General features: G+C 41.7%; 1 protein-coding gene and 1 long non-coding RNA gene across 2 annotated transcripts; one reads left to right on the top strand and one right to left on the bottom strand.

Moving 5' to 3' along the window:
- Window positions 1-679: 679 nt before the first annotated feature.
- LOC114292815 (uncharacterized) lies at window positions 680-27,411 on the top strand. Its single transcript, XM_082913314.1, is given in 3 exon segments — window positions 680-1,440; window positions 25,740-26,540; window positions 26,592-27,411. Coding segments are annotated over 3 exon segments (2,382 nt in total).
- LOC114292810 (uncharacterized) lies at window positions 1,833-3,917 on the bottom strand. The gene is made up of 2 exons (XR_014362212.1): window positions 3,877-3,917; window positions 1,833-2,211 (listed from the first exon to the last, which is right to left on the bottom strand). It is a non-coding gene; the product is annotated as an uncharacterized LOC114292810 (long non-coding RNA).

Raw genomic sequence — 27,411 nt, 5'->3', positions numbered from 1 at the left:
GAATAAAAAAAACTAAAAAACAAATAAAAGTCATGTGATACAAGTTACAACTCACAAGTGAGTCACGTGGTGGGATGGGATGTCAAGCTTGTAGAGGAAGTTTGGAGCTTTAACAAACAAGCAAACATCTCAGTTAAAAAAAAAAAAAAATAGAGCTTTTATTTGAAAGGGTTTTCTCTTCTTTTTTTTCTGCTATGAACTAAGAGAACCAATAATTCTTAACGGCAAAACCCACCTTTTAGAAAGCAATTGACAAAGAAAGGTAACATTCAATAACTCATGAACTCACTTTGTTTTTATTAATTTATTTTAAAATTAAAATATTTAGTTAATAAATAGAGAATGAGATATTCATTTTTATTTTGGTTTTTTCCTTATGATTAGTAGAGAAGATGACTCCCAGCTTTTGGACATGTTCTCACTTATCACTATCATCAGTATTTCTCCTTTTTTTCTCAATAGAAGGTAAGTCTCCCTATTTTTATGTTTGTTAATTTTAATCTATTTATATAAATTGTATATTTTATGTTTGAATTTATTTAATGTTTTGTATATTTTTAAAGATGATATGTGCTTGTAATATAAATAAAATTTGAAGTTATCAAAAGTTTAGATTCATAAAAAAAATAATGTATAAATAAAATTTTCAGGTTATCAGAAGCTTAAATGTGTTCATGTCATGGGGAAGCTAAAAACAATTGATACATTCTTTAAAAGAAAGAGTGTTGATAATTCAACATCTGATGTGCCTAACTTGAACTCTAATATTGAGACTTCAATTCCTGATCAACATCCTTCAAAAAATCCACGAGTTGAATGTCAAGATGTAGACACTTCTTCCTTAGAGCGTGATCCTGGGATACGTTCTCAAATATGGGATTATCCAACTAATCAACAAGATGAAACTCAAAGGGCTTATATCAAGGCAGGACCATATCAGTTTCTTCTTTCAAAATATCCTCCGCCTGGGTCTATAAATCATCCTCGTCGATTTCAATCATCTTGGTTCAATATATTTCATTGGTTAGAGTACTCTCCTTCAAAAGATGCTGCATATTGCCTACCATGCTATCTTTTTAGTAAAAAATCAACTGGTCGGCTTGGAGCTAATGCATTCACTATTGATGGATTTCGAAATTGGAAGAAAGTGAATGATGGAATTAATTGTGCCTTTCTATGCCATATGGGTAAGGATCAGCGTTCAACTCATAATAATGCCGTGAAATGTTGTGATATTTTGATGAAGCAATCCCAACATATTGATAAGGTTATGGATAGGCAATCTTCTGAACAGATTATGAATAATCGTTTGCGACTAAAGGCGTCAATAGACAGTGTTCGTTGGCTAACTTCTCAAGGTTGTGCTTTTAGAGGCCATGAACAACGTCCCAATTCAAAAAATCGAGGTAACTTTCTTGAGTTGATAAAGTTTTTAGCCACATACCACTACAGGAAATTGGAGTTTTAGCGACATTTTTAAAATGCCGCTAAAAGCTTGAAAAACGCCATAAAAAGTTACAGTGACGTTTAATATTTTCGTCGCTGATACGGCCGCCACAATAGCTTTGCAACATTTGAAAAACGTCGCTAAAAATATTAGACGGCGTTTTTGAAAACGCCGCAAAATCTTTGACATCTGTTTCAACTTCCGTCACAAACTAACGGATGACGTCATTCATAATGACGTCATTTAGTAGCGTTTTTTAAAAAACGCCACTTTTTCTTTTTCTTTTCTTTTTTTTTTTATTTGGCAAAACTAGAATACCAAACATAAATGAATAGCAGTTTGGCCTCCTAAAGAATTTCTGTTTGAATGTCATCTTCCAATCAAAGAACATAAAACTAAAGGCTACATTTCTATTCATCATGTAGAAAAATAGAATATGTCAGGTTACATGTAAGAGTAGTGTGCATCAAATACACACACATATATGAAGCACCTTTTCCAATAGTTATGGGCTTGGCGAGGCTCCCTCTTATTAGCCATCAATAGAGATGCAACTACATCAACCTGTCACTAATATGGGACCCAAACATAAGGTTTCCATCCCACCCCCTCTCCCAGCTTTCAATCTTTTCCCAAAACAACTCAAAAACTCCTAAGACAATGCTTTAATTGTTGCTCCAAAACAGAATTTCTCCAGCGGCCTTTTTTCATTGAGTTTGTCATATCTACTTTTTCTTCTTCTTTCCTTTCTTTGATATGTGAACCTGCATTTGACAAGAACAAATAGCATGAATAAGCCCAAATAATCATATAACAGGTTCATTCATTAAGCCCAAATAATCACTCGCCTCCAGACCCTCACATCTGAGATTCGAGAGCGAGCGAGTGAGCGAGAGAGAGAGAGAGAGAGAGAGAGAGAGAGAGAGGGGGGTACAAAAATTCTTAATAACTTCAATTATGCCAAAATCTAATAAAATTCATACACCAACACTACGTATATATTGCTGCCTTAATGATCTTCATCAATTCTCCCCACTAAGAAGAACTCCCATTTGGAGAATAAAGAGAAAGATAACACTCAAATTATTCAGAATTAAAGTATCAAAGTTTGTCCTTAACAATCGGAGTGGCATCAGTGATGAACTCAGAGCATATTATTCTTATATTTCAAATCAATGATGAACACAACACCATTCCAATTAGAAAAACTTCAATCACTTCCAATTCCTTTGAAACCAAAAATAAATAAATAAACTAAAATAAAATAAACTTGAATTTAAAATAAAGAGCAAATCCCAAGTAATATTGCAATTCTAACAGCATATATATATATATATATATATATAACAGTATACACAAAAAACAGAGAGAGAGAGATTTAGCAACCACGGCTAAAATATATATAATGTGTAGTAAAAATTTAGAAACCACTTTAAATTTCTCTGTCTATGACTTGATACAAGTCCATCTTCCGCTGTATCAGTTAGGAATTAAGCATCATTACTCAAAATAAACCAGAGGTCTTTTGCCAAAAAACATCAGGAAGTGAAACCAAAACCATAAGGACGATAATATGACCAATGTTAGTTAGGCTAAATCTAGTGTTCTAGAGTAAAGATTGAATTCACTAATAGTACAATTTTTATCACTGCTATATGTACTTCAAATTAGACGAGTCGCACTAATGGACAGTAAACACATAAGCTTTACAAGGAAGTGTAAATCGTGATATATGATTCCGTCTAGGCAAGATAAGTATGTATACTTTCTTTAGATCATTGATTCCTTTCTTGTTCAACTTTAGCCAAGAATTGAATTATGTCCCATCTTAAAAATTTCATGTGGATGTAAACAAGCCATAAAACACAGATTGGAGAACAAAAATGATATAGCAATATACATATACCAGTTTCTGCAATTAGAACAAGTGCCTCTTCTGTAGGAAACCCACAAACTGCTGGAGTTGGATGAAGGGAAAACAATACCTCAAACTGGTAACAAAGCAAACTCGTGTAAGAGAACCTAAGCAATTAGACATTCATTATCAACATGAGTCAAATAATTATATATATACACACCCACATTTAAACAACATGAATGTTCACAATATATTGGTTCAGGAAGACAATTTTAGATGGTTACGTAACAGGTTTCCGATATAGAAGAATGTACAGATAGAATTCTGAACTGGAAATCTTATTTATTAAAATTAAAGGTAAACTTAGTTACTTGACATGTTGAACTTTACCAAGATCATAAACAGTAAATTTTCACATTATTGCTACAACTTTTGAGCTTCACTAAATTCTCTTGGAGAATTGCAGCGTTTCCCAAAACATACACGAGATTCAGAAAAATCTAAGTAAATATTTTCATTGAGTTAGGTAATCCCCATAAGCAAACAAAATCAGAATCTGAATAGTAATTACCTTCTCAATATAGGACCGGACCATATTCTCAATGTCTTGCACAATGCTTTCAGATTGGCCATAATGATCAAAACAATCAGAATAATAACAAGAAAAGACATACAAACATTGAGATTTGCTATCTCACCAATAGCTACTTTTGTAAGCCCAGGAAGATCAATTAGTGTCAGGTTCACAACTGCAAAGCCACACAAACATAATAATGAAATGAAGAAATTATAAATACCACATTTAGCAACTAAAAGAAAATCCAAGGTAAATGCCACATTCTGTGCAAGAGAATAATGGAAAGAAGAGCAAAGCAAAAGGGAGGTTTTGATGCACATACTGCAGTCATTTGATAACTATTAAAGGAGAGATAATAGCTTAGAAGTGCATAACAATTTGTTAAAGCCCTAACTTCAATATCAAACAAATTTAGTAAATGGAGCACAACTTTTAATAACCAACTATTTTTTTAGTCCAAATTGTGAATCAGAAAACAGGGTTGACAAAAGCTTAATACCAAAATCAAGCTAAGTCTTGTGTGCCGATCAGGTGTGGTCGACCGACATGTAAATAAACTTCATTTTAATAAATCAAGGGGAAAAAGTCAAGTGCAGAAAGAGTAAGATAGTGTGGCAAGCAATGCTCTTTCTCACCACTGGGGGAATATAAACTAAGATAAATTGAACAGTTGAAATTTGTTTTGAACGGCCAGTCTTTCAATCAGTCTCATCAGCGATCTCCTTCATCACAGCAGCTGCACAAGATACAACCAAGGATTTAGCATTTGAGATCTAAAAGATAGAAAATCAATGGTACATATACAAGATCAGAAATACCAAAAAAATGCATATCAATCATTAGGACTAAATCTAGACAAAGATGATATACTGACTGGCATTAGCTTGAAATACCTCTTGCTAAAATCAAGGTAAACACTAAATACAAGGCTATTTAACAAGAGAAAAAGAATAATCATGACTGGGTAGCAACAACACAAGTTATTTTCTAGAAAAATGTCACTTCTGCGACGAGAAATATACCCAAATCAGTAAACTTCTTTTTTGGAAGGTGAATGAATTCTGCATATTCTCTTCCTTCATCAATCCTATGAAGTTGTAGGACAAGAGGATGTCTGGTAACAATTCCTACATATAATAGTTTCAAATTACTTCTAGAGTTCAAAGGATTTTATAAGTTAATGAAAATCTTAAATTATATATACTACAACCATGTTGTAACATTAGAAAAAATGTGGAAGCATTATTGTCACGACCCGAACCCGCCCCCTATGGGTTAAGGACGTAACCGACCAGTAATCCTGAGATTACTTACGGCCTCAAACCAAAATAGACATAACCCAACAGAGTAAAGGGGGCCGAACGGAAGCAATAATCAAAAATTTTGTCCATAGAGCCGTACTTATATGCATTTCAAGACAAACCATACTCATATACGTTAATAACCCACGTCAAAAGTACAGTACCATAAAATTCTTTTCAAACAGGATCATCCAACTAAGTCAACCCATGACAGACTATTTACAAATATACATAAAGTCCTTGCCAGCAGGACAAAATATAGTTACATAACAAAATGGCAAGGATAGGTCTCGTGCGTGAGACACAAGGCTGACTTTCTCAAAACTCATGTTGTTCCTGGCAGACTTCACTGGGGCTGGGTTTGGACTTCCCTCGGCTCACCTACAAACACATGAATGAGCATGAGCGATAGCTCAGTGAATAATATCGAATACATAAATTACATAAGCTATATGAAGAACAACATGCTCCGAACGGCCTTGGGCCCAATGCATATTTCTGCTTAATATATATACACTTATACAAAATTCAAATCAAATGACAGTAGTCCCAAACATACTGGCCTTTGGCCCAATCAGATTTCCATTTACGTCAAAACGGCCTTCGGCCCATTCATTCTTATCAAAACGGCCTTCGGCCCATTCATTCTTGTCAAAACGGCTTTTGGCCCATTCATTTGTGTCAAAACAGCCTTCGGCCCATTCATTTGTATCAGAACGGCTTTCGGCCCATTCATTTATATCAAAACGGCCTTCGGTCCATTCATTTATATCAAAACGGCCTTCGGCCCATTCATTTGTGTCAAAACGGCCTTCGGCCCATTCATTTGTATCAAAACGGCCTTCGGTCCATTCATTTGTTCGTATTAGACTTTTGTCCACGATCCCAATTAGCAAATTCATAAGGCTTATAAGGGAATAACAATTGGACATTGACAAACTTTCAAATATTGATATTATTCACAGTGATTGGCTTGTGGATTTGCCCTGGAGCTTGACCCTACACATTTCATGAACACAAAAGGGTCACTAACAATTCAATCCGTTCCTTAATTCACATATTCCTCTTTAGGCTTTGTTCTTATCTCATTAACTCATTTACAATGCTTAGCATATGCCTAAGAGTGTTTACGAGTGAAAGAGAACGGAAAACGAATCACAGAATGCATGCATAAAATTTCAGAAAACAAGGTCCCCGCTCGAGCGTGGACTTACCCGCTCGAGCGGACCCCTGAGGCCTGTAAAAGTACTGGATATGGGAAATTTACGCTCGAGCGTTCGATTCGGCGCTCGAGCATAAGGCCTCTTTACATGGCTCTCCGCTCGAGCGTGGACTTACCCGCTCGAGCGTAAGCCATGTCTGCAAAAAGTTCTGGATGTATCATTTTTACGCTCGAGTGTGACCTCGGACGCTCGAGCGGAAGTCCATCCTACATAGCTCCTCGCTCGAGCGTGGACTTACCCGCTCGAGCGGACATCAAGGTCTGCAGAAAAATTTACTTGGAGCACGTATTTCCCGCTCGAGCGGCCATTGCCCCGCTCGAGCGGACTTCAAAATTCTGGAAAACCCAGAATGTGTTCTTGAGCTCCAATTCAGTTTTCAAGCCACAATACTTGCTCGCAATGGCTCAAATCTCAATATAATCATATCAACATGGTACTAATGCAAGATTATAACATTATAGAGCTCAATTTCTTGATTTATCTACATGCATGTCCCAAAATATGTCAAACTCAACACCAACATGACAACTCATGCATTCAAGCTCATATCTTCTCAATTTGTACATGCATGTGATGAATTAGCCACACTCTCAACTTAGGTTACACAATGGTGATCAAGACATGAGTTTCCTTTAACATTTCACATGGATTATACACATTTGTGCTCAAACATGCAATATCAAGGTGATTTCCTACATGCATGCACATATTAAGCTTCAATTCAACAAATACAACCCAATTTCATTTTAACCTTACTCTTGATCACCAAATTAGCTTGAACACACAAAATAACAAACTATACTCCAAGGATTACTCACCTAGAAGTTTTGATCTCCTAAGCTCTAGTAAATTCTTGAGCTAAATCTCCAAGATTCCCAAGCTTTAGGCCAAATTTGTACAATTCTCTCCTCTCTCACTCTAACAGCCGGCCTTGCCTCTCTCTAGAGAGTTGATCAGCCCAAATGAAGTTAAAAGAAGGGAATTGAGTGTAACATGCCTATACATAAATCCCCACTCACAATATAATAATAATAGTAAAGTAATTTGGCATTATTCATCAATTTAATCGATTTAATCTAACCCGAATCAATTTCTAATTAAATTTCACCGTAGACTCTAAAAATTATGCCAATTACGATGGCGTAATCAATTTCGAGTTCTGTGGCCGATAAGGCCCTCAATTTAATTTTCAAAGCAGATTATTCAAACAGATATTCCTACGGCGAACAGATAGAAATTCAAAATCATATACATTCACATAATGGCACACAAGTCACATCAAAACATGTAATCACATACGTATTAGGGACCAATTCACATACTACATGTAACAAGCCCGCGGGGGACCTCGCTACAGCTCAGACTCGATTTGTAGTCACGGTTCTAAGTCTGAACCAAAGAGTCCAAATCCGGCAAATCGTTTTGAGAAAACAGATTTTTGAAAGAAGTGCCAAACATGGACTGCTTTGCCAGATACAGAGTCGCCACCTAAATATTTTTTTTTATGGGAAATTTAGGAAACCCTGACTCGGTGCCAAAGGCCACGTGTCCGTCATCACCAAAGTTGCCTCTGCTCGGGAACTTGGGTACGATTGGGGAAGGTCACTTCGTGAGCACCCCCGCTCGCCCGATCAAAGATCGGCCTCTACTAACCATGATTTCTATTTTTGAAAACTTTGTGTGTTGTTATTCCGGTTATTAGCCTAGGTTACTATGTGATGCACACAGCATATAAGTATAGACTGGGTCGCCCGAATTGGAACAAAACATTTCATGTTTATTTTATTTGAAAATGGTTTGATAATGCTACTCGCAGGTAGGCTAAGACGTGGATTTGCCACCCTTAGGTGGGCTTAGAAAACATGATTTTTGCCACTATCTAGTGGGCTTAAAACACACATTTGATGATTTGTTCTAATCCAAATAACCCAACCTTCACCCACAGGCATTCAGGCAGTTATATCACATAAGCAAATAGCCTCATGGTAAGCATGCTATTCATGGCAGTCACTCACACGCATGCAAGGATGCTAAAGCATAAAACTTACCGAGTACTCCAAGCCAAAACAGAAACTATGTTAGAAATCATGCATGGTCCTAAACATACAGAAATGCCTAATGCAACATATGCAAAATGCAACTATAGCAGGCTCGGCTATTCTAAACATGGCATGTGAAATGCTACAACTATCATGTATTCAATTTGGAATTGAAAGTACAATGCGGTTAGTATGATGCGCCGAGCCCGGTGCATGCAAAACAGATGAATGATGTAAACATGCTGTCATACTGTATGCTAATTGAAATATGCCCTAATCTAACCATCATAAGCGGATAAATAAAAGGGAGAAAGACGTGGGGTTGGAAGACATACAACGCACACACGCACACTTATTACAGTTATGCCCTCGCGCAGAGGGTCCGAATAAATATACAGTCCCGAATAAAAGAATATTACAGTCCAAATATTACAGTCCAAATAATATACAAATTCCTAATTAATAAATAAATTAACTAAGAAAAACTATAAAACTGGTGTGCAAGCCAGGGACTGCCTTGCTTCTGATGAATGATGCATGTCTGGGTTGCCTTGCGCGGAAATCCACTGGGATGCCCCAATTAGCCTCTGTTTAGCAGTTATTCTTGAAAAGCGTGCCGAGCTCCGAAAAGTTGTTGACTCTTCATTTTGCTGCAATAGAGAGCAGGAAAGGGGCATAGCAATGTATTTTCACAGATATATGTATGCCTCGATCCTCGTGCCACCAATCACGCATATCGATGCATGATGGCCGAGGAGTCGAAATGTGCAACTTAATATAGAATGAATGCACGTGTAAACACAACAAGACCTAACTCCATCATGGATGATCCGGAGTGTCGACGACTGGGGAATTGAGATACGTTCCGTCACTCGGAGTACGAAATACGCCTCGTTTCCCGTGCCCGGGCTAACTCCTATCCCGAACACGATGCAATATGCATGACATGCATGACATGCAACTAAGATATAGCCTAGCATGCACAATGCTATGAAAATGAGATGCCTTGAAATGCGTGCACACGGGCACGCAAACCGAGAAAATGACATACGCAATGCAAATGACATAGAAATATGATATGGGCTTACACTAACATGAGAGAGCCTCAGCCACACTCACATAAGAGGCCGATGGATGAAAATGAAGTTCCTCGAAATGCGTGCACACGGGCACGCAAATCGAGGCAATGGCATATGCAATGCAATATGGCTAAAATGGCATATAGAATGCAACATGGACTTATACTAACATGAGAGAGCCTCAGCCACACTCACATAAGAGGCCGATAGATGAAAATGGAGTGCCTCGAAATGCGTGCACACGGGCACGCAAACCGAGGCAATGGCATACGCAATGCAAATGACATGAAATGGCGTGCAAACATGCTAATGGATTTTCAGCAATGAAATGTGGGGGAAAACAGCCCTGAAATGAGGCGAAAACACACCCGATGCATGGAATCTCTCCCAAAATGCAAAATTAGGCGCATAGAATGAACTATAGCTATACAAAGCATGCATAATTGGTACACGAGGTGAAAAGACAGAAGCAAGGCAGCCTCAAAATAAGCATTTTTCCAGTACAAATCATGGCCAAACAGCAAGCAAGGATAGGGCAACAATGGCATGCAAAAGTGGCCCTAAACATGAGATTATGAAGCAACTCACAGCTGCTAACTCCAAATAGGTTAGGGCCCTTCAACAACATTGAACAGGGGCAAAAAATAAGCCACTTTGCAGAACTTCAAAAACCCCAAAAACAAACATAGGTATGGCTAAGCTTTTATGCAAGAAAAAGGGCCAAAAGGTGGCCAAAGAGGCAAGTGGTATATACAAAGCCCAAACTGAAAAATTCCCTTCTACAACATTGAAGAGGGACCAAAAATAAGCATATTTACAGAACTGTAAAAACTCCAAAACAGTATACAAACATGCTAAAAATGCAATGCAAAATGAGGCTCAAAAGGTGGCTATAACACAAAGTATGCAAAGCATTCACCAAACAGCCAAAGACCCTTAATGAAACATGTTAATAAGGTCAAAATAAGACTATTTCTAAGCCTGTAAAAAGACCAAAAACAGAAGCATGATAGGCTTCCAAAGCATGCAAGAAAATGGCATTCAAGGAGGATATTGAAGCAAGTGCAATATGGAGGGCTCAAACCGAGTTGAGCCCTTAATGAAACAAGAAAATGAGCTCAAAAAAATGACCTTTTCAGTTTTGGTCGGAGCTCAAATCAATAAGCACGTATGGCTTACAAAAGGTGCAAGAAATGGACAAAAAAGGGGGAAATGCTACTCACCCTTGAAGACCAATGTTTTTGTTGCTTCTTGGACCAACTTTGATGACTTTAAGCTGCTGGAATTCCTCCCCTTGCTGCTGGAATGGAGGGGTGGTGGTAGAGCTTGAAGATGATGAAGAAATGGAGCCCAAAATTTGAAGGAAATGGGGTGGTATGTATGTATATGCTCCAACCAATCCTTGTAACCCCTTTTCTTGAGTTGGGAGGCCAGCAAAAAATGCAAGAGAGGGAGAGAAGACTCTAGCCAAAGTGGAGCTAAAATGAGCCTCTTGTTCCCCCACAAAATATCCCCCGGATATAGATATTTTCTGGGGGAAACAGCTGTACAGCTGTAAAGTGAATATTGCATGGATTAAGGCCGGCCAAGTATTTTTGTTGCAGGTGGCCGGCCGGCCACCTCCCCTAACCGGCCGGCTAGGGGTCAAAAGGGTCAAGTTGAAATAGTGGCCGGCCACCACAAAAAGGTGGCCTCCCAGGTTTCCTCTTCACAACCCTGTGGTTCGAATTTGGAAACTCTAAAACAGGAGAGAGAACAAGCCATTTTGAGGAGGGGTTCAAAAGGTCCAAATGGAATTAATGGCCGGCCATAAACTTTTAGGGTCCTCCCATGTGTGTACATCACAAATATGTGGTTTGGGGTTGAAGAAAATGGCTCCAAGGTATTCAACATTGGCTCGGAAGGAGGGGTTCAAAAGAGTCAAGCAACATTACTGGCCGGCCACTAACTTTTAGGATCCTCCCAAGTGTGTACATCACAAATATGTGGTCCAAAGTTCAAGAAAGTGGCCCCAAGGTGTTCAACATTAGCCTGGAAGTGTGAAAAACGGGCATCGGAGGGCGTCGGAGGATATATAACTGGTTGCTGCAACAATTACTGGCCTCCCACCCTTCTACGGCCTTCCCAGTGATAAAACAGAGGTACCTGCCAAAAATGAACGAAAACCGTTGCAAGACGAATGTTCGGGGGCCAAAACGCGCAGTTCGGGGTCCCGGAAATGGGCTGTTAAGCACCGAAAGTGGCATTCGGCCATGAAGTGGGTTTCTCAGACCCTAGTGTCCCTCAAAAGGGAGTAAATAGGAGGTATGCCAAATTTTACAGCAAACGGAGATGGTTAAGCGATCCCGAACCGAGGCACACGGCCTGGTAGCTCCGAAAACCGGGAACCGGGCTCCGAAATGAACAAAATGGCCTGCGGCCACCAAATGTAGCCCACGGCCACTGAGAGATGGTCTACGGGACCTCTCCCTCCCCTCAGGAAAAGAAACAGAGAAAATCGAGTCTGGTTCGCAAACCGAGACAAGGCACAGAAGAGGGTTCGGAAATCCGGAGGCAGGGCTCACGGCCGCGACTCTGAAACTTCTGAACGAGCACGATATGCAACATCACCAAGCACTCAATTGGTGACGTCTGAGTCTTAAGGTCGGTCAAAAATAGGGTGTCTACAGTTGCCCCTCTTTGACAGAACTCCAAAGTCATAAGTGACGGGAGTGAATGTCAAAGCCCAGAAACGACCAATTTTTGACAAGGCCGAAGACTTAGACAAACGTACAAGATAAACAGAGATGTGCCCGTAGGCAGGGGCAAAATGCAAATGATATGCAGAAATATTTTGAAGATTGGACTTATACGCCACGCGAAGCCGGTTTTGAAAGTTGGACTTATACGCTACGCGAAGCCGATTTTTGAAAATTGAGGATTCATGCAATGCACTGTAATGTAGTGGCTAAAATGCAATGTAATGGCTAAGAGGTAAAGGTACCTTACAGGGGCAATTGGCAATGACTTACCTCATGCTGCTGGGGATCTTTCGCTTCTTCTTGGTTGAACCACAGGTACTACTTTTCTCCCTGACTATGGTCGCAGTTTTCCCTATTCTCCAACGGGGTGACAGACTAGGTTGGTTCCGTATCCAGAATTGAGGTGCATACATGCTATCTCAACCTATGGGGCTTCCATACAGATTTCAAGCCGAGGACACGCCTCTGGGTATTTAAACCAGACTTTAGTCTCGGAAATCTGGAACCTTTACGTTCTAGGCATCGGCCATTTGAACTCTAGTTTCCACCGTCGCAGTTGGTCTCCTAGGCACTCACCGCAAACACAGGCAGGTGGCTATACCAAACCACCAGAAGTCGTTCGGGCATGACAAACACCAAAGGAATTGCACCTTTAGAGGATTTAAGGTCTCCTAGACCGGCGAGTGCACAAGACAGTGCGAATAAATATGCAGGATTTAAGGTCTCCGTAGACCGGAGGATTTAAGGTCTCCTAGACCAGGGAGTGCACAAAACAGTGCGATGCAGAGTGAATGCACAAAACAGTGCTAAACAGATGCACAAAATAGTGCGATGCTAAAGGTGTACAAAACAGTACGAGCAAGGTGAATGCACAAAACAGTGCGATACAGATAAGGCGCGCAAGATAGCGCGATACAATGCACTAACAAGTACAGGTGAGATGCGCAAGATAGCGCGATGGAATGCATGCAAAATGCAAGTAAGGTGCACAAAACAGTGCAATGCGCAAGAAAGCGTGAGTGATTTGAAATGCACAAGACAGTGCGGAATGTAAACTGCACAAAACAGTGTGATGCGCAAAACAGCGTGATTGATAAACCGCACAAAACAGTGCGATGCGCAAAAATAGCGCGAATGTAAACTGCACAAAATAGTGCGATTGAGGTGCGCAAAATAGCGCGAATGATAAACTGCACAAAACAGTGCGATTGAGGTGCGCAAAATAGCGCGAATGATAAACTGCACAAAATAGTGCGATGTGCAAAATAGCGCGAGTGATTTTGAAATGCACAAGACAGTGCGATACGCTAAACAGCGCGATTGATTTGAAATGCACAAGACAGTGCGATGAAGGTGCGCAAAATAACGCGAATGATAAACTGCACAAAATAGTGCAATGCGCAAAATAGCGCGAATGTAAACTGCACAAAACAGTGCGATGCGCAAAATAGCGCAAATGATTTGAAATGCACAAGACAGTGCGATACGCTAAACAGCGCGATTGATTTGAAATGCACTAAACAGTGCGATACGCTAAACAGCGCGATTGATTTTGAAATGCACTAAACAGTGCGATACGCTAAACAGCGCGATTGAAATGCAATGCACAAAATAGTGCGATACGCTAAACAGCGCGATTGATTTTGAAATGCACTAAACAGTGCTAGTGAGATACAAAGTGTAAGTGCACAAGATAGTGCGAGTGAATGCATGTTCTATGCAAATGAGGTGCATTTTCTATGCAAGTATGGAAGAGTGCATTTTCTATGCAAAAGATATGAGCATTTTCTATGCAAGAAATAGGAGCATATTCTATGCAATATTGAAAGCAAATTCTATGCAGAATCGAAAGCAAGCATATTCTATGCATGAATCATAACGATGTGCGGCACGCATGCAACAACAGTGTATATGAAAGTTCACATTCTATGTAGTAGAGGAGCATCAAATATATACTCTGGTGCCTCTGATTTACCTCTTAGAGGACTTTGCAACACACTCAGCTCAAAAAGGGCACACCCTGTTCATATTGGCGAGAGATAACATCTGCTGCTGCTGCTTTAATTGCCGTTCTGACTTGAAGCATGCTTAAGCTTGGAGTAGAGGCACACTCATTCTTCAGGGTACTGGCAAGGCCTGAAGAGGTACATATGGAATGCAATCTCAGAATTTTCTGAAGGTGAAACATACTCAGATGCTCAAAATTCTCCCTATTTTCTTTTGCTTCGTAGTCCGGAACTTATATAGCTTCAGATAGGTCCTTGTTTTGCTGTTCTGACATGACCTGGGCTGAACCCTGCGGTTTTATGAAAGAATGAATCTTGTTTTGCACAGATGTGGAGAACGGCACGGCACTCGGAGCGCAAAACGATTTTATTTTTGAATTGATAAATGAGCTTTTGACCGGGTATCGAGCCTACGACTGAACACAGCAAGACAACTCAACAAGGAAATAAAAGGCACGCAACCTAGACACATCGAGTAACACTCGAAACGACTCAAAACAAGAATCGAGATAAAACAAAAAGACACGACACTCAGACGTGCACAGGGAGCCTGTTTCACCGGGTATTGTTCCCCACCCTCTCTCATTTGTGATCCTCACATCACTCGGCCCTCAAGCTCTATTTTTCTTAAAAAGCCCTTTTCTCACTTTTTCTCTCATCGCACATCTCTCTATTTTTCAATTTCTCATTTTTCATCCCTTCCCTGGGTGGTTGACGGATGAACAGGAAGTTGCGGGCTCACACCCAACATAATCAGCTCGCGGCTATTTCCTTCGGTGATATCTGTCGATGCGCCGGATGAGGGAATGGAGCATCTCGATCCATTCCAATTCGTGCTTCGCACTCGGCTTGATACCTCGCTGCTTGGAGGATGAGAGAGCTTTCTGCCCTTCGTTGTTAACTTCAGTTGTGCCCTATTCTGGCAGGTAGAGTGCCCTTCTTGGCATGTATGTTGACAATGGGAAAGTCAGGAAGTCTGACTCAACTGTGCCCTTAGTTCATCATTTTGACCATTTTTTTTTGTTTTTAAAACAATTTTGACCAATATGAGAGTTAGATTAACGCGCTTGTTCGATTTTCTGATTTAAAATCATGCAAATTAGGCTGTGAGCACTGAAAATTTTCCTCTTTTGGGTCCAAGAAATGGTCTAGTTTTGAAAAATGGAGTACTTTTCAAGAAGATTAGTCAACCTCAGTAAAAATTCTCAAAAACTATTTTTGCAAACGACCACTGCTCAATGAGCACGGAACCTACTCTCGAGATGCACAACCTCGGATCCAAAGGAAAATTGCCCCTTGCTTGAGGGGAACTGCATGGCAACGGAAAGTTGCCCCTTATTTGAACGGCACCGCGACGCATCGAGTGGCAACGGAAAGTTGCCCCTTGTTTGAACGGCACCGCGACGCATCGAGTGGCAACGGAAAGTTGCCCCTTGTTTGGATGGCACCGCAGCACTTTGTGGGCAGTCCTCAGAGCGACGAACGCAACCAGACTCTCAGATACAGAGAAGACAAAGATGACCAAAACCATCGCATGGACACAATCAAATTTGAAGTGTTTTACGACTGGACTTCAGAATGAAGTTGCCTACATATCCCAAAGATGGGAATCAAGCCTCACGTAGTTCGGGGTTAAGGTACACTCGGGTATTAACCTCTCCTTTTTAGGCTCTAACTTTTGCCAAGGCGCCCGTTGCGGGTTTTCGACCTTGCGAGCTTTGTTCTTCTTTTTTCAATTTTTGTATCTTTTCATTCTTTTTTGCTTCTTTTTCTTCTTTCATTTTCTTCATTTTTCTTCTTTTTCTCTTCTCTTTTTTTTTTTTCATTCTTTGCATTTTTCTTTTCTTTGTTCTTTTTGTTCTTTTTCTTGCTCTAACTTTTGCCTGGGTCGCCCTTCCGGGTTTTCGGCCCAGCGAGCCTCTCAAGGGGTAAAAGTATAACAAGTCCATGTCAAATGGTTTTGAGATCCCGAAGTCATCTGAATCCAGGAGAATGGCTGCTGTTCTAGCTTCGTAAACTTCTTCTGATGAGACCTGATCTTCTTGACCCGATTTCCTTGCCTCTTGTTCGAGGGCTGCTTTGAATCTGGCCACACAGGCCTCACATTGTAGTTGACCGTTGAACGTTCTAAATGGGCCCAAGGTTTGAAAGCAAGGGCTCGAGTCTCGAGGCTGAGAGCGATCCTAAGCTGCACAATCTCAAGAGCGATTCCACACAAGTCTTCGCAGGACCGCGCAAAACATTTTGTTTTTGAAAATTTTTAAGAAAGCGACAAATCGCTCGCGCTGAAGATAGTGTAGAACCAATCTGGATCAAGCCAAGATCCTTCCCAGTACTCACGCTAACAAGCATGATCTCAATCATTAAGGGCTTAGCATGCCTCTCTTTCTCTCAAGTGATCAAAATTTTGCAAAACCCGAGGAATCCCTTCCTCTTCGTTTTCACCGCAGTGTTCAAAAACTTTGAAAAACTTAGGTCAATGAAATGATTTTGGGGTGCAGAAGAGTAGGCGAAAAGTACTGCTATTTCATTCAAACTTTCTAGCACAACTGGCACAAAGCAGAAGTAAGCACAAAGCATGAAAAACCACTGCTGTTTCATTCAAATCTGTTGGTACAACTGGCTCCAAGGCAGAAACAGACTCACAAGGAAGCGAAAAGACAGACGCAAAACAAAATAATGATATCCGACTTCTGTACAACAGAACTGACTCGATACAACAAGACAGACCCTACTGACTCAGTAAGAAAAGACTGACTCTGTACAAAATAACAAGACTGACCCAATACCGAAGTCAGACAGTACAAAAACTAGCATTCACAAATGCTCAAAACAGTGCGTGCCATACACCATATCTGAAATAAACTGAACGCCGCCCGCAGGTGGTTCATCCCTCGATCACATTACATTATCCCCTACAAGTTCACTGATCAAGTGCCGATAGACTTTGCAGGACTTGGTGCGGGGATGACCCCATTGTCAAATAGATCCTGTACTTCATGGCGAAGACGGAAGCAAGCGTTGGTAGTATGGCCAGTTTGTTGATGGTACGCGCAGTACTGGGTAGTATCATGTGTAGCTGGAAGAGGGTTCGGGAGAGGCCGAGGCTCAAGGGGTTTGAGGTGGCCTTGTCCAACAAGGATTTGGAGAGCTTTGGACAAAGGCATATAGAGGGCATGGAAGACCCTCCGACCTCGGGGTTGGTACTTCAAGGCTTGTGGATTTTTACTGGGCGCACCAGCAAAGGGATTGGCAGGCGCTGACTGGGTTTGCTGATCTCTTCTGAGTGGATGATTAGAGCTAGTAGGATCGTCTCTAGTATGATGACCTTTCTCCCGGCTTGCCCCTTGATTCGAACTGCCCCCAACTTGAGTGGCGAAAGTGTCATCCACAGTTTTTGCAACCACTGTAAGCACTTGCTGTTTGTTTAGTCCTTCGGCCCTCAAAGCCTCAACAGCCAACATAAGATGTTCGTGGGGACCAATGCCCGCCCCTACCTTGTTCCTACCGTCTGCCTCCACTTTGCCAAGGGATTGGCATTTCTCAAATACAGCCCGTTCCAAGACTGGGGGGCCTTTTGACATGAACTCCCTGGTATGTGATGCGGTTGATGACGGAGCCAATGTCCCGGAGGCAAAATCTGTCACAGTTCTTTGAAGATCATCGATCATTCTCTTTAGCTCAAAAGTAGTGGGCTCACGGGTTTGAGGTGATTGGGGTTCAGATGTACCCATCATGCATAAGTCCATGCTTTCTGGGATAAACACCTCAGGCTTGGGTAGATGGGCCGGGGTGATGTATATGCTGGGGTCATAGGTAGATGGCAGTATGTGGATGAGATTGAGGTAGGCAGGAGATGTTTGGTCATTGGGGTCTGAAGGTGGAGTTATCGTCCGGTTGTCAATGAGATTTTGGACCTCATGACGAAGGCGGTAGCAACGGTCGGTGCCATGTCCGCGCTGCTGATGGTACACACAGTACTTGGCGGGGTTATGTCTGACTGGGAGTGGGTCGGGAAGAGGTTGAGGATCGAGGGGTTTGAGATGCCCTTTTTCTATCAAGGCTTTTAGTGTGCTAGTCAGGCTCATATAGAGGGGGGTGAAAGTTCTGCCTTGAGCTCGGGCTGGGCCAGCTGTTTGTAGGCCTGGTTTGGCAAAAGGGTCGGCTGTGGCGACTGTATTGATTTCGGTGGGTTTGGGAATAGCGCTACTACCAGCGTTGGTACTCCCTGAAATCACCTTCCTTGTCAGTTCCCTTGTCCTGGGAATGATCCCGCTGTTGAACGCATTCTCGACTTGAACCCCCAGTTCATGCAAACGTTTGAAAGTGAATAGTGGAGCAACTATCAACTTTTGCAACATATCATGCTCGAGGTTTCGGACCATCATCTGCACTTGATCCTTCTCAGAAGGGCGACGATCTGTCATTTGTGCTGCCTTTGCTCTCCACCTTGCAACGAATTCCACAAAAGGCTCTGTTGGGTTCTGGCGGGTTGCTTCAAGCTCTTGGATGGTCATTTCAACTAGGGTATTGTAGGAATACTGATCGACAAAGGCCTCAGCCAGTTCTTCCCAGTTTTGCTTCACTGTATCCTCCAATTTGGTATACCAAGTAGTTGCTACACCCGACAGGGTTCTTCCATACAGAGAGAGTTTCTGTGGCTTAGTCAGACCCATCGGCTTCAGGACATCTAAGAAAAGTCAGATATGTATCATTGGATCTCCAGACCCGTCGAAACGGTCGATATATGGCATTTTGAATCTGTCTGGGAGCCGGATGGAAGCCTCGATGTGCCCATCCTCAATGCCAGGAATGGAGTTAAGGCCCTGTGCCTTTTTGAATTGCTTCTCAAGGTTTGCAATTTTCACTGTATTCAGATTGAACTCATCAACATGAAAGGGTTGAGTTCTCTCATTAGGCTGCACTAGGGTTCTGGGCACCTGAGCTTGAGCCAACCCTTCTTGAGGATTCAGACACTGCAAATCTTCAACTGGCGGAATTGGGTCAAAGTTCGGCTGGGGTCCCAAAGCTGGATGTGAGGCAGATGCCCCAGATGGGCGCTGCGTTTCAACACTGGTCTCAGCTTGCATGGCAGTTCCCCGATTTAGCGCTGCTGTCACGGCCGCAAATTCTTCCGAACCTTGTGCCATCACGGTCTGCTGAGTCCGAACAAAGGTGATGTGACTGGCGACTGACGGATTAGATGAACAGATGAGCCCTGACCGGCTTTTCTTTACCTTGCCTCAGCGAAAGAACACTGATTACCCTTGAACTGAATCTCTGACCTGACAAAGTCTATCAGCACAAATTCGATGAACCTCGGGGGATATCGGAGCCTTCTGAAGCGATAGTTCCAAGACTACCTAGCAAAAGAGAAAACTGACAGCACCTCAGCCGAATTTCACCTGAACAGATATGAGCCTAGTTGAACGAGTGTGCTCTCTACTGAATTCTGTCCCAAAATTCTGCCCTAAACTGAGTCTGATACCCACGGGTAAAGCTGACTCCCAAATACTGATAGTAATGCCCGCAGGCATAATGCCCAAATTCGCAAACTGGTGCCCGCAGGCCTGATGTCCAAACTCATACACTGATACATGCATTCCTGTAGAGACGCACTCTAAAGCACATAACAGATAAGTGAGAGCCAAAACACCCCTATGAAGGGGTAGGGTTTCCTTGTCCTATTTTGTCAGGAACTAGGGTTTCACTACACACACAGCGGTTTCAAACAACCTATAAACGGGTAAGCAACCTGTCCTAGTTTGGAATGGTCACTAGGGATCCGAATATGCAGTAGGTCGAATAGTCAAAGAGGGTGCCCTGGTAAAACCGGGGTTTGTGTTCCCATACTGGCAGAGCCCACAACCGGTCAGCCTTATGGTCATGCCTTGACAAGACAAGCCTCCGGCAAACCGTTCAGGAATAGCAGATGGCAAACACGGTGTCCTAGGCGCACCAATGCAAATGCAATGCAAAGAAACACACAAGTGTAATCAAAACAAGATATCATGAGTTCGAGTCAAGTTCTCTAAATCCCCAGTGGAGTCGCCAGAAACTGTAACAAGCCCGCGGGGGACCTCGCTACAGCTCGGACTTGATTTGTAGTCACGGTTCTAAGTCTGAACCAAAGACTCCAAATCCGGCAAATCGTTTTGAGAAAATAGATTTTTGAAAGAAGTGCCAAACATGGACTGCTTTGCTAGATACAGAGTCGCCACCTAAATATTTTTTTTTATGGGAAATTTAGGAAACCCTGACTCGGTGCCAAAGGCCACGTGTCCGTCATCACCAAAGTTGCCTCGGCTCGGGAACTTGGGTACGATTGGGGAAGGTCACTTCGTGAGCACCCCCGCTCGCCCGATCAAAGATCAGCCTCTACTAACCATGATTTCTATTTTTGAAAACTTTGTGTGTTCTTATTCCGGTTATTAGCCTAGGTTACTATGTGATGTACACAGCATATAAGTATAGACTGGGTCGCCCAAATTGGAACAAAACATTTCATGTTTATTTTATTTGAAAATGGTTTGATGATGCTACTCGCAGGTAGGCTAAGACGTGGATTTGCCACCCTCAGGTGGGCTTAGAAAACATGATTTTTGCCACTATCTAGTGGGCTTAAAACACACATTTGATGATTTGTTCCAATCCAAATAACCCAACCTTCACCCACAGGCATTCAGGCAGTTATATCACATAAGCAAATAGCCTCATGGTAAGCATGCTATTCATGGCAGTCACTCACACGCATGCAAGGATGCTAAAGCATAAAACTTACCGAGTACTCCAAGCCAAAACAGAAACTATGTTAGAAATCATGCATGGTCCTAAACATACAGAAATGCCTAATGCAACATATGCAAAATGCAACTATAGCAGGCTCGGCTATTCTAAACATGGCATGTGAAATGCTACAACTATCATGTATTTAATTTGGAATTGAAAGTACAATGCGGTTAGTATGATGCGCCGAGCCCGGTGCATGCAAAACAGATGAATGATGCAAACATGCTGTCATACTGTATGCTAATTGAAATATGCCCTAATCTAACCATCATAAGCGGATAAATAAAAGGGAGAAAGACGTGGGGTTGGAAGACATACAACGCACACACGTACACTTATTACAGTTATGCCCTCGCGCAGAGGGTCCGAATAAATATACAGTCCCGAATAAAAGAATATTACAGTCCAAATATTACAGTCCAAATAATATACAAATTCCTAATTAATTAATAAATTAACTAAGAAAAACTGTAAAATTGGCGTGCAAGCCAAGGACTGCCTTGCTTCTGATGAATGATGCATGTCTGGGTTGCCTTGTGCGGAAATCCACTGGGATGCCCCAATTAGCCTCTGTTTAGCAGTTATTCTTGAAAAGCGTGCCAAGCTCCGAAAAGCTGTTGACTCTTCATTTTGCTGCAACAGAGAGCAGGAAAGGGGCATAGCAATGTATTTTCACAGATATATGCATGCCTCGATCCTCGTGCCACCAATCACGCATATCGATGCATGATGGCCGAGGAGTCGAAATGTGCAACTTAATATAGAATGAATGCACGTGTAAACACAACAAGACCTAACTCCATCATGGATGATCCGGAGTGTCGGCGACTGGGGAATTGAGATACGTTCCGTCACTCGGAGTGCGAAATGCGCCTCGTTTCCCGTGCCCGGGCTAACTCCTATCCCGAACACGATGCAATATGCATGACATGCAACTAAGATACAGCCTAGCATGCACAATGCTATGAAAATGAGATGCCTTGAAATGCGTGCACACGGGCACGCAAACCGAGAAAATGACATACGCAATGCAAATGACATAGAAATATGATATGGGCTTACACTAACATGAGAGAGCCTCAGCCACACTCACATAAGAGGCCGATGGATGAAAATGAAGTGCCTCGAAATGCGTGCACACGGGCACGCAAACCGAGACAATGGCATATGCAATGCAATATGGCTAAAATGGCATATAAAATGCAACATGGACTTATACTAACATGAGAGAGCCTCAGCCACACTCACATAAGAGGCCGATAGATGAAAATGGAGTACCTCGAAATGCGTGCACACGGGCACGCAAACCAAGGCAATGGCATACGCAATGCAAATGACATGAAATGGCGTGCAAACATGCTAATGGATTTTCAGCAATGAAATGTGGGGAAAAACAGCCCTGAAATGAGGCGAAAACACACCCGATGCATGGAATCTCTCCCGAAATGCAAAATTAGGCGCATAGAATGAACTACAGCTATACAAAGCATGCATAATTGGTACACGAGGTGAAAAGACAGAAGCAAGGCAGCCTCAAAATAAGCATTTTTCCAGTACAAATCATGGCCAAACAGCAAGCAAGGATAGGGCAACAATGGCATGCAAAAGTGGCCCTAAACATGAGATTATGAAGCAACTCACAGCTGCTAACTCCAAATAGGTTAGGGCCCTTCAACAACATTGAACAGGGGCAAAAAATAAGCCACTTTGCAGAACTTCAAAAACCCCAAAAACAAACATAGGTATGGCTAAGCTTTTATGCAAGAAAAAGGGCCAAAAGGTGGCCAAAGAGGCAAGTGGTATATACAAAGCCCAAACTGAAAAATTCCCTTCTACAACATTGAAGAGGGACCAAAAATAAGCATATTTACAGAACTGTAAAAACTCCAAAACAGTATACAAACATGCTAAAAATGCAATGCAAAATGAGGCTCAAAAGGTGGCTATAACACAAAGTATGCAAAGCATTCACCAAACAGCCAAAGACCCTTAATGAAACATGTTAATAAGGTCAAAATAAGACTATTTCTAAGCCTGTAAAAAGACCAAAAACAGAATCATGATAGGCTGCCAAAGCATGCAAGAAAATGGCATTCAAGGAGGATATTGAAGCAAGTGCAATATGGAGGGCTCAAACCGAGTTGAGCCCTTAATGAAACAAGAAAATGAGCTCAAAAAAATGACCTTTTCAGTTTTGGTCGGAGCTCAAATCAATAAGCACGTATGGCTTACAAAAGGTGCAAGAAATGGACAAAAAAGGGGGAAATGCTACTCACCCTTGAAGACCAATGTTTTTGTTGCTTCTTGGACCAACTTTGATGACTTTAAGCTGCTAGAATTCCTCCTCTTGCTGCTGGAATGGAGGGGTGGTGGTAGAGCTTGAAGATGATGAAGAAATGGAGCCCAAAATTTGAAGGAAATTGGGTGGTATGTATGTATATGCTCCAACCAATCCTTGTAACCCCTTTTCTTGAGTTGGGAGGCCAGAAAAAAATGCAAGAGAGGGAGAGAAGACTCTAGCCAAAGTGGAGCCAAAATGAGCCTCTTGTTCCCCCACAAAATATCCCCCGGATATAGATATTTTCTGGGGGAAACAGCTGTACAGCTGTAAAATGAATATTGCATGGATTAAGGCCGGCCAAGTATTTTTGTTGTAGGTGGCCGGCCGGCCACCTCCCCTAGCCGGCCGGCTAGGGGTCAAAAGGGTCAAGTTGAAATAGTGGCCGGCCACCACAAAAAGGTGGCCTCCCAGGTCTCCTCTTCACAACCCTGTGGTTCGAATTTGGAAACTCTAAAACAGGAGAGAGAACAAGCCATTTTGAGGAGGGGTTCAAAAGGTCCAAATGGAATTAATGGCCGGCCATAAACGTTTAGGGTCCTCCCATGTGTGTACATCACAAATATGTGGTTTGGGGTTGAAGAAAATAGCTCCAAGGTATTCAACATTGGCTCGGAAGGAGGGGTTCAAAAGGGTCAAGCAACATTACTGGCCGGCCACTAACTTTTAGGATCCTCCCAAGTGTGTACATCACAAATATGTGGTCCAAAGTTCAAGAAAGTGGCCCCAAGGTGTTCAACATTAACCCGGAAGTGTGAAAAACGGGCATCGGAGGGCGTCGGAGGATATATAACTGGTTGCTGCAACAATTACTGGCCTCCCACCCTTGTACGGCCTTCCCAGTGATAAAACAGAGGTACCTGCCAAAAATGAACGAAAACCGTTGCAAGACGAATGTTCGGGGGCCAAAACGCGCAGTTCGGGGTCCCGGAAATGGGCTGTTAAGCACCGAAAGTGGCATTCGGCCATGAAGTGGGTTTCTCAGACCCTAGTGTCCCTCAAAAGGGAGTAAATAGGAGGTATGCCAAATTTTACAGCAAACGGAGATGGTTAAGCGGTCCCGAACCGAGGCACACGGCCTGGTAGCTCCGAAAACCGGGAACCGGGCTCCGAAATGAGCAAAATGGCCTGCGGCCACCAAATGTAGCCCACGGCCACTGAGAGATGGTCTACGGGACCTCTCCCTCCCCTCAGGAAAAGAAACAGAGAAAACCGAGTCTGGTTCGCAAACCGAGACAAGGCACAGAAGAGGGTTCGGAAATCCGAAGGCAGGGCTCACGGCCGCGGCTCTGAAACTTCTGAACGAGCACGATATGCAACATCACCAAGCGCTCAATTGGTGACGTCTGAGTCTTAAGGTCGGTCAAAAATGGGGTGTCTACACTACAGTAGAAGGGTATCACAATTATTACCAGATATACGAGGCAAAAATCCTTTCCAACAACACTCTCCAACACTGAAGATTTCCCAGAGCTCTACAAATCATTAAAGAGATGGGATGATAAATGTACAACATATGAAAGACAAGATGAAATAATAATTATTATGCAAGACCCTCTATTGGCATCCTAAGGCCATTTGTCAAAGAAAAATGCTAGGGACCCCAAATATTTTATCAAATGTTCTACCAAGGCAAATCTCAAACTTTTCAAATCCAAGGCCACAAGCACTGCAACCAAAAAATTCACTAAAAGCAGCAACAAAACCCTAACATCTTCTCACCAATAAGTCCATATCAATGAAGAACATCAAACGAATTACTCATACATAATAAGAGAAGAGTTAGAACATAGCAGATCTGATAAAACAGAGCGAAGAAGAAGAAGCGCAAAAAAAAAAAAAAAAAGAAGCTTACTCTTGCCATGCAGAGAGAATGAAAATAGAGGCAAAAAGGACTCTCCTGAGGATCTTGGTCCTTCTTCCCTTCCCGGTCTCGTGACTCCGCCGATTTGTGCAACTCAACCGAACCATCTTCCTCTGCAAAATCATCAAAATCAGAATCAAGAAAAACAAAAAACCGTCAAGAAATTTTAACCAAATCGATGCAAGAATCGATGGATTTAGAGTTAGATCTGAATAAGTAATCGGAATCAACCCAGGTGAATCTCTCAAGGAGCATGAGGAGACAAAGAAAACCCTAGATCTAGGAAGAAGAGAGAGAACTATAGAGACAAATTAAGAGAGAAAACGATAAACGGAAAGAGAAATTGAGGATAACGCTGTGGAACACATGTTCATAAGAGGATAACGCGTGTCTTTTAATCTTACTTTACCTCTTCCACAACGTTTTTCAGAAAAACGTTGTCTAAAAAACGTGGTTATAGCAAGTTTTTGTTGTAGTGTACAATGAAAAAGTTGCTGATGTTGTCTTGAATGCCCCTAAAAATGCCAAATATACTTCGCCAACCATCCAAAAAGAAATCTTACATATTTTATCAAGTATGGTGCGAAATAAGATTCGTGAAGAACTTGCGGATTCGAAGTTTTGCATAATTGTAGATGAAGCTCGAGATAAGTCCAAAAAGGAGCAAATGGCTATTGTTTTGAGATTTGTTGACCAAGTTGGTTTTGTAAGGGAGCGTTTCTTCGATCTTGTACATGTTAAAGATACTACTTCCTTGACTCTTAAGTTGGAAATAGCTAATGTCCTTTGTAGAAATAGTCTTGATGTTCAAAACATTCGTGGACAAGGATATGATGGTGCTAGTAATATGCGTGGCGAGTGGAATGGATTACAGGCTTTATTTCTAAATGAATGTCCCTATGCATATTATGTACATTGTTGGGTTCATCGACTATAATTAGCACTAGTTGCGGCATCATGAGAGGTAATCCTAGTTCATAAGTTCTTTTCTAAGTTAACTTTCATTGTTAATATTGTTGGTGCATCTTGCAAGCGTAATGATGAACTACATGACGTTCAAGCTACTGAAATTGCATACTTGATTTCCATTGATGAACTTGAGACTGGAAGAGGGGCAAATCAAATTGGCACTTTGCAACAAGCTGGAGATACTAGATGGAGCTCACATTTTAAATCAATATGTAGTTTAATAAAGATGTTTGGCGCAACTTGTGCAGTTCTTAAAAACGTAGTCAATGATGGATCCACTTATTCTCAACGTGGGGATGCCGATACAGCGTATGATATGATTTCATCCTTTGAGTTTGTTTTTATTATGCATTTAATGAGGGAAATTATGGGTAGAGCTGATATTCTTTGTCAAGCTTTGCAGCAAAAAACCCAAGACATCTCAAATGCTATGCATTTAGTTGCAACTACAAAAGCACTTATTCAAAAGTTGAGAAAAGATGGTTGGGACAGTCTCGTTGGGGAAGTAAAATTATTTTGTGAACGATATGAGATTGAAATACCTAACATAAGTGCTCGATACAGTGCAAGTCGAGGTCCACCTCGTATTCAACAAAATCACATAACAATCGCGTATCACTATCGAATAGATATCTTTACTGTTGCAATCGACTCTCAGTTACAGGAACTAAATCATCGGTTTAGTGAGCAAGCAATGGAGCTCCTTAATCTTAGCTTAAGTTTGGATCCTAAGAGTGCATATAATTCATTAAAAATTGATGATATTTGCACTCTTGTTGAGAAATTCTATCCTCAAGATTTCACAGAGCAAGAAAGAATTCATTTGAAATTTCAATTGCAACACTTTGAGCTTGATGTGCCCCATCATCCGGATTTACAAAATCTCTCCACAATTTCTGAACTATGCCGGGGGTTAGTTGAAACAGGAAAGTCAAAAACTTACCATTTGGTTCATAGATTGATTCTTCTCATATTGACACTTCCTGTTTCAACCGCTACTACAGAAAGGGCATTTTCAGCAATGAATATTGTAAAAACTAGCCTTCGCAACAAAATGGAAGATGGATTTCTTACAGATTGTTTGGTTGTTTACATTGAGAAAGAAATCGCAGAAAATTTTAGCTCAGAAATGATTATAGATGATTTCTATTCTCTGAAGCATCGTCGAGCACAACTTTGA

This window comes from Camellia sinensis, chromosome 2 (assembly GCF_055761805.1).
Source record: "Camellia sinensis isolate YWXY chromosome 2, ASM5576180v1, whole genome shotgun sequence".
Taxonomy (NCBI): Eukaryota; Viridiplantae; Streptophyta; class Magnoliopsida; order Ericales; family Theaceae; genus Camellia; species Camellia sinensis.
The sequence above is the reverse complement of the archived record's forward strand: the minus strand, read 5'-3'. Positions and strand labels throughout refer to the sequence as shown.